This window comes from Penaeus vannamei, chromosome 30 (assembly GCF_042767895.1).
Source record: "Penaeus vannamei isolate JL-2024 chromosome 30, ASM4276789v1, whole genome shotgun sequence".
Classification (NCBI taxonomy): Eukaryota; Metazoa; Arthropoda; class Malacostraca; order Decapoda; family Penaeidae; genus Penaeus; species Penaeus vannamei.
Window position 1 is genome coordinate 28,034,046 of NC_091578.1, and position 7,913 is coordinate 28,041,958.

General features: G+C 40.5%; 3 protein-coding genes across 3 annotated transcripts; all 3 read left to right on the forward strand.

The window, feature by feature from the left end:
• The first annotated feature begins 265 nt into the window (after window positions 1-265).
• On the forward strand, window positions 266-1,768 carry LOC113804359 (cuticle protein CP1499). Its single transcript, XM_070143401.1, has 2 exons — window positions 266-305; window positions 1,156-1,768. The coding sequence occupies exons 1-2, from the start codon at window positions 294-296 to the stop codon at window positions 1,735-1,737; spliced, it is 594 nt and encodes a 197-aa protein (XP_069999502.1). The 5' UTR covers window positions 266-293; the 3' UTR covers window positions 1,738-1,768.
• Window positions 1,769-3,838: 2,070 nt separating this feature from the next.
• On the forward strand, window positions 3,839-4,659 carry LOC113817166 (cuticle protein CP1499-like). Its single transcript, XM_070143402.1, has 2 exons — window positions 3,839-3,873; window positions 4,068-4,659. The coding sequence occupies exons 1-2, from the start codon at window positions 3,862-3,864 to the stop codon at window positions 4,626-4,628; spliced, it is 573 nt and encodes a 190-aa protein (XP_069999503.1). The 5' UTR covers window positions 3,839-3,861; the 3' UTR covers window positions 4,629-4,659.
• A 1,674-nt stretch (window positions 4,660-6,333) lies between these two features.
• Window positions 6,334-7,161, forward strand: LOC138867540 (cuticle protein CP1499-like). Its single transcript, XM_070143403.1, has 2 exons — window positions 6,334-6,374; window positions 6,564-7,161. The coding sequence occupies exons 1-2, from the start codon at window positions 6,363-6,365 to the stop codon at window positions 7,122-7,124; spliced, it is 573 nt and encodes a 190-aa protein (XP_069999504.1). The 5' UTR covers window positions 6,334-6,362; the 3' UTR covers window positions 7,125-7,161.
• The last annotated feature ends 752 nt before the right edge of the window (window positions 7,162-7,913 follow it).

The window sequence follows — 7,913 nt, forward strand, 5'->3', positions numbered from 1 at the left end:
ACAGGAATCAGACACGGCAACAAACTCTTCCTTTTATCCATCAACTTTCACTAAATCAATCTTACGTCATCTTTCCTCTAATTACCATAATTGCAAAGCCACGCCCCCCTCAAAAAAAAAAAAAAAAAAAAAAAAAACGAGAAAGAACATCACAAAATATAACACAGCGGTGGATGTGGCACAGCTGGTAAGCATCAGATTCACTTACTTGGCTTTGACCTTCGTACCATGTATATAAAGGCAGCAGTATTCTAGACTTGCTGCAGTTGGGGTCTTTGTTCAGGATAATAAACATGACAGCTCTGGTAAACCATTCAGTTAAACGTTTAGATACACGATACTTTCCTTTTGAAATGATTACGTGATGTTGACCAGGAAATTTCGTTAATTGTGATTCATTACCGTGATCTCATATCGTGTGATATAGTTTTATGATATCTATATACATATGAATATATATATGAATATGTATATATGCATAACGCATACCTGTATATACATACAGACATATATACACACACGTATGTTTATGATATATATGTATATACATACATACACACACACACACACACACACACACACACACACACATACACACACACACACACACACACACACACACACACACACACACACACACACACACACACACACACACATATATATATATATATATATATATATATATATATATATATATACATGTCTAAATGTATCTATTTCTCTATCTATATATATGAATGTCTATATATTTATGAATATATATAATTGTATATCTATACCTATATGTATATATCTATGTATCTACTTATCTGTCTATGTATATACGTAAATATGTATATATATATGTATATATAAATAAGGGAATAAAAAAGTACGCGCACACACACAGGCATATACATATATATGTAATACACACACATACACCCTCACACACACTTATATATCTATCTATCTATCTATCTGTATATATATACGTATATATATATATATATATATATATATATATATATATATATATATATATATATATATATATGTGTGTGTGTGTGTGTGTGTGTGTGTGTGTGTGTGTGTGTGTGTGTGTGTGTGTGTGTCACTGTGTGTGTTCTGAGTAATTGGACTGACTCTCAAAATGCATATCTTCGTTCGCAGGTTCTTCTGGCAGTGTTGGGAGTGTGCTCGGCTGTCCCTTTCATCCAGGACACGCCCGAAGTGCAGGCTGAGAAAGCACGCTTCTTCCAGAGCTTCCGTGCTGCTCAGGTTGCTGCCACTCCCCAGCAGGCCATCCACCGCCCCCCGCCCGCCGCCCACCGCCCTTCGCCCGCCGCCCACCGCCCCTCGCCCGCCGCCCAGCCCCAGTGGTATGGACCCGTGGCTGCCACCGTCCCCGCCGGCGTCGACGGCACCATCACCCCCGTGGGCGACACCCACGAGGTGGCTGCCGCCCGCACCGCCTTCCTCAACGCCTACAACGCCCAGGTCAGGGCCACAGCTGGTGCAGCGCCTGCCGTTCCCTCCTTCGCCCCGGCCTACAGCCCTGCTCCAGCGGTTCCTGCCGCCCCAGTCCAGCCCAAGTGGACCGGCCCCGTGGCAGCCACCGTCCCCGCCGGACTCCCCGGCTCCGCCCCCCAGGTCGCCGACACCCCCGAAGTCGCCGCCGCCAAGCAGGAGTTCTTCAACACGTTCCAGAGGCAGGCGGCAGCTGCGGCGCCTCCATCGAGGAACTACTTCTAAAAGTCTTAATTTATGAGGAATAAATGCTAATTACGTATTTTGCCTTTGAATTACTCCTTAATGTTTAATACTGCTCGATTCCTATTCCCTACAAAAACGTTCAGGTATCTTCGAACCAGTCTATAACTGTTCAAAATGTTTTGTTTTGATCACTTATATGAAATGAATGTTCTGGTAATTACTAGGATTGATGAGTTGTTCATCGATTAATCCTTATCTAATGATTGCATAAACATACATACAAATCAATGGTCTATAAACATACATGTAAACGCATATGCATACATATGAACACAAGCATATACACTATATAGATGTAGATAGATTTATACAGAAAGATTGATACACACACACACACACACACACACACACACACACACACACACACACACACACACACACATATATATATATATATATATATATATATATATATATATATATATATATACATATATATATATACATATATGTATATATATATATATATATATATATATATATATATATATATATATATATATATATATATATATATATATATATATATATACATACGTATGTGTGTGTCTAGACAGACAGATAAGCAGAAAGACATATGGATAGATAAATGAAGAGAAAGGTGGGTGGACAGATTGATAAAAAGACAGATAACTAAGTAGATAGATTACAGAGCGATGGATATGCAGATGGATAGGAGGCAGAGATGCTGACTGAAAAAGTGATAGAGAAATAAAGGAAAGCGGATCGAAAGAGCGATAGACAGATTGACAAACATGCAGATAACACTATAGAGGGGAACTGTATCAGATAGAGTGTATATGTTTTGTTTGTCTGGATATCTGTGCGTGCAAAGTATAGGGCAAGATTAAGGATACGTGAAAGTACAGGCTTGCTGAAATGATAATACACTGAATCAGATATTAAGTTATTGATTAGCGAGAAATTTACGAATTATTTACACCTGTTACGTATTCTTGTGTTTGTTTATGCTTACACTTGTTACATGTTATTCTAATTACACAAATGCTATTTAAGCACTCATAGAATAAGGTGAATTAGAAATATAAATGAATCGAAACAATTAAAAGAATATTGCAACACCAATTCCAAACCTATTTCTGCAAAATGTAATGCCTGTATGCTTGTCTGTAGTAATAGGGATGATCTATATGATATAATCTTTTAACGGGATTTATGTTGTACTCATGTCTGGTATATGATTTCTATGTATGACTTGCATTGTTGATGGCCAAGTATAGAAGCGTTATGTAGACGCTCTCCTTATAAGGGAAAATGAATTAGAAAATATCTTAACTCCCTTATTTTGGAGCGAAAAAATCTAAACAGAACCAAAGAATGGTAAAACAGAGCATTTTTTTTTACTACAAAATGCAGTGTTTGCAAGCTTGGTGGGTTAATGAAAAATGAAATGGATCAGGTTTGTGATCGAATGAAAATTAAATTGCTTTGTGATCGAATGAAAAATTAAATGGATCAGGTTCTTTCTTTCTTTTCATCTTAAACTCCCTTATTTTTGGGTGAAAAAATCTAAACAGAGCTACTTTTTTATTACTAAATGCAGCGTTTGTATGATTTGTGGTTCAGTGAAAAATGAAATGGATCAGGCTGCTTCCCTTTTCTTTTTCTTTTTTCTAAAACAAGTATGAACAGATAGTGATTAGTGGCTAATTCCATTAGCAAACCTGTTTTAATATTACTTTAAATGTTTGATTTGATTGTACTTTCCAACTGATCCACAGACATATAAATATACATCAAAGAATAACAAATTAAACTAATATTGCTTCTATTTCCATTGGTTATGACGATAACAGTTAACGAACGGTAAAGCCAATGTTATGTTATATACATCCTCCAGTGTTTTCCTGGCGTGAAACAACATGTTCTTTCCTGTAATTACCGTTTATAACACCGTAGATTAAAAAAAAAAAAAAAAAGTGCTTCAAACTGGACCACGTCTGAGGATGTGGCCAAGCAGGAAAGCACAAGAAGAGTTGGCTGTTCTTTGCCTCGCTGACTTTGCCTGACCTTCGTTTCGTGTATATAAAGGCAGAGGGATTCTTGGCTCAGTGCAGTTGGGTCTTCGATCAGGAAAACAACATGAGGGTTCTGGTAATCAGTTGCAGCATGTGTTCACTAAGATAGATAAAAAGGAGATTTAAGCTGGCAATTACACCTCAAACTATGATTTCTTTTTTATTAAAATCTTTTCGTAAAAGAAATAAGGATGTGATGTATGATAAGGAAAAGTTCATGTGCATGTGTGTGCGTTTGAGTGATTGTAAGAGACGAAGCTTTGTTCTCAGGTTCTTCTGGCAGTGTTGGGAGTGTGCTCGGCTGTCCCCTTCATCCAGAACACGCCCGAAGTGCAGGCTGAGAAAGCACGCTTCTTCCAGAGCTTCCGTGCTGCTCAGGTTGCTGCCACTCCCCAGCAGGCTATCCACCGCCCCCCGCCCGCCGCCCACCGCCCCTCGCCCGCCGCCCAGCCCCAGTGGTATGGACCCGTGGCTGCCACCGTCCCCGCCGGCGTCGACGGCACCATCACCCCCGTGGGCGACACCCACGAGGTGGTTGCCGCCCGCACCGCCTTCCTCAACGCCTACAACGCCCAGGTCAGAGCCACAGCTGGTGCAGCGCCTGCCGTTCCCTCCTTCGCCCCGGCCTACAGCCCTGCTCCAGCGGTTCGTGCCGCCCCAGTCCAGCCCAAGTGGACCGGCCCCGTGGCAGCCACCGTCCCCGCCGGACTCCCAGGCTCCGCCCCCCAGGTCGCCGACACCCCCGAAGTCGCCGCCGCCAAGCAGGAGTTCTTCAACACGTTCCAGAGGCAGGCGGCAGCTGCGGCGCCTCCATCGAGGAACTACTTCTAATGGTCTTAATTTATGAGAAATAAATGTAATTTACTTATTTTGTTTTTAAATTACCCCTTGCTGTTTAATATGGACACACGCATATACACTATATAGATGTAGATAGATTTATACAGAAAGATTGATATACATACATACATATGTTTCTATATATATTTACATAAGTATATGTGTCTAGACAGTTAGATAAGTAGAAAGACACAGGGACAGACAAATAAAGAGAAAGGCGAGTGGACAGATTGATTAAAAGACAGCTAACTAGGTAGATAGACATAGCGATGGATATATAGATGGATAGAACGAGACAGAAAGAGAGATATTAACTGACAAACTGATAGAGAGAGAGAGAGAGAGAGAGAGAGAGAGAGAGAGAGAGAGAGAGAGAGAGAAACAGATCGATAGTGCGATAGATAGAATATCAAACATACAAATAACACTGTAGAGGGTACAGTAACAGATAGAATGTATACGTTTTATTTGTCTGGATATCTGTGCCTACAGAGTACAGAGCAAGACTAAGGATACGTGAGAGTACAGGCTTGCAGGAATATTTGACTAAGTCAGATATTGTTATAAATTAGCGTGAAATTTACGAATTACTCACACTTGTTACATGTTCTTGTTTATGCTTATACTTACACTTGTTACATGTTATTCTAATTACACAAATGCTATTTAAGCATTCATAAAATAAGGTGAATTAGAAATATAAATGAATCGAAACAATTAAAAGATTATTGCAACACCAATTCCAAACCTATTTCTGCAAAATGCAATGCCTGTGTGTTTGTCTGTAGTTATAGGGATGATCTATATGATATAATCTTTTAACGGGATTTATGTTGTACTCATGTCTGGTATATGATTTCTATGTATGACTTGCATTGTTGATGGCCAAGTATAGAAGCGTTATGTAGACGCTCTCCTTATAAGGGAAAATGAATTAGAAAATATCTTAACTCCCTTATTTTGGAGCGAAAAAATCAAAACAGAACCAAAGAATGGTAAAACAGAGCAACATTTTTTTTTACTACAAAATGCAGTGTTTGCAAGCTTGGTGGGTTAATGAAAAATGAAATGGATCAGGTTTGTGATCGAATGAAAAATTAAATGGATCTGGTTCCTTCATTCTTTTCATCTTAATTCCCTTATTTTGGGGTGAAAAAATCTAAACAAAGCTACTTTTTTACAACTAAATGCAGCGTTTGTATGATTTGTGGTTCAGTGAAAAATGAAATGTATCAGGCTGCTTCCCTTTTCTTTTTCTTTTTTCTAAAACAAGTATGAACAGATAGTGATTAATGGCTAATTCATTTAGCAAACCTATGTAAATATGACCTTAATTGTTTGATTTGATTGTACTTTCCAACTGATCCACAGACACATAAATATACATCACAGAATAACAAATTAAACTAATATTGCTTCTATTTCCATTGGTTATGATGATAACAGTTAACGAACGGTAAAGCCAATATTATGTTATATACATCCTCCAGTGTTTTCCTGGCGTGAAACATGATGTTCTTTCCTGCAATTACCGTTTATAACACCGTAGATAAAAAAAAAAAGTGCTTCAAACTGGACCACGTCTGAGGATGTGGCCAAGCAGGAAAGCACAAGAAGAGTTGGCTGTTCTTTGCCTCGCTGACTTTGCCTGACCTTCGTTTCGTGTATATAAAGGCAGAGGGATTCTTGGCTCAGTGCAGTTGGGTCTTCGATCAGGAAAACAACATGAGGGTTCTGGTAATCAGTTGCAGCATGTGTTCACTAAGATAAAAAGGAGATTTAAGCTGGCAATTACACCTCAAACTATGATTTCTTTTTGATTAAATTCTTTTCGTAAAAGAAATAAGGATGTGATGTATGATAAGGAAAAGTTCATGTGCTTGTGTGTGCGTTTGAGTGATTGTAGAGACGAAGCTTTGTTCGCAGGTTCTTCTGGCAGTGTTGGGAGTGTGCTCGGCTGTCCCCTTCATCCAGGACACGCCCGAAGTGCAGGCTGAGAAAGCACGCTTCTTCCAGAGCTTCCGTGCTGCTCAGGTTGCTGCCACTCCCCAGCAGGCCATCCACCGCCCCCAGCCCGCCGCCCACCGCCCCTCGCCCGCCGCCCAGCCCCAGTGGTATGGACCCGTGGCTGCCACCGTCCCCGCCGGCGTCGACGGCACCATCACCCCCGTGGGCGACACCCACGAGGTAGCTGCCGCCCGCACCGCCTTCCTCAACGCCTACAACGCCCAGGTCAGGGCCACAGCTGGTGCAGCGCCTGCCGTTCCCTCCTTCGCCCCGGCCTACAGCCCTGCTCCAGCGGTTCCTGCCGCCCCAGTCCAGCCCAAGTGGACCGGCCCCGTGGCAGCCACCGTGCCCGCCGGACTCCCAGGCTCCGCCCCTCAGGTCGCCGACACCCCCGAAGTCGCCGCCGCCAAGCAGGAGTTCTTCAACACGTTCCAGAGGCAGGCGGCAGCTGCGGCGCCTCCATCGAGGAACTACTTCTAATGGTCTTAATTTATGAGAAATAAATGCAATTTACTTATTTTGTTTTTAAATTACCCTTTGCTGTTTAATATGGACACACGCATATACACTATATAGACGTAGATAGATTTATACAGAAAGATAGATATACATATATATATATATATATAGATAGATAGATAGATAGATAGATAGATAGATAGGTAAGTAGAAAGACATAGGGATAGACAAACAAAGAGAAAGGCGAGTGGACAGACTGATTAAGAAGACAGCTAACTAGGTAGATAGACATAGCGATGGATATATAGATGGATAGAACGAGGCAGAAAGAGATTAGCTGACAAACATAGAGAGAGAGAGAAGGAGAGAGAGAGAGAGAGAGAAGGAGAGAGAGAGAGAGAGAGAGAGAGAGAGAGAGAGAGAGAGAGAAATAGTGCGATAGATAGAATATCAAACATACAAATAACACTGTAGAGGGTACAGTAACAGATAGAATGTATACGTTTTATTTGTCTGGATATCTGTGCGTGCAAAGTATAGGGCAAGATTAAGGATACGTGAGAGTACAGGCTTGCAGGAATATTTGGCCAAATCAGATATTAAGTTATTAATTAGCGTGAAATTTACGAATTACTCACACTTATTACATATTCTTGTTTATGCTTATACTTACACTTGTTACATGTTATTCTAATTACACAAATGCTATTTAAGCATTCATAGAATAAGGTGAATTAGAAATAAAAATGAATGGAAACAATTAAAAGATTATTGCAACACCAATTCCAAACCTATTTCTGCAAAATGCAA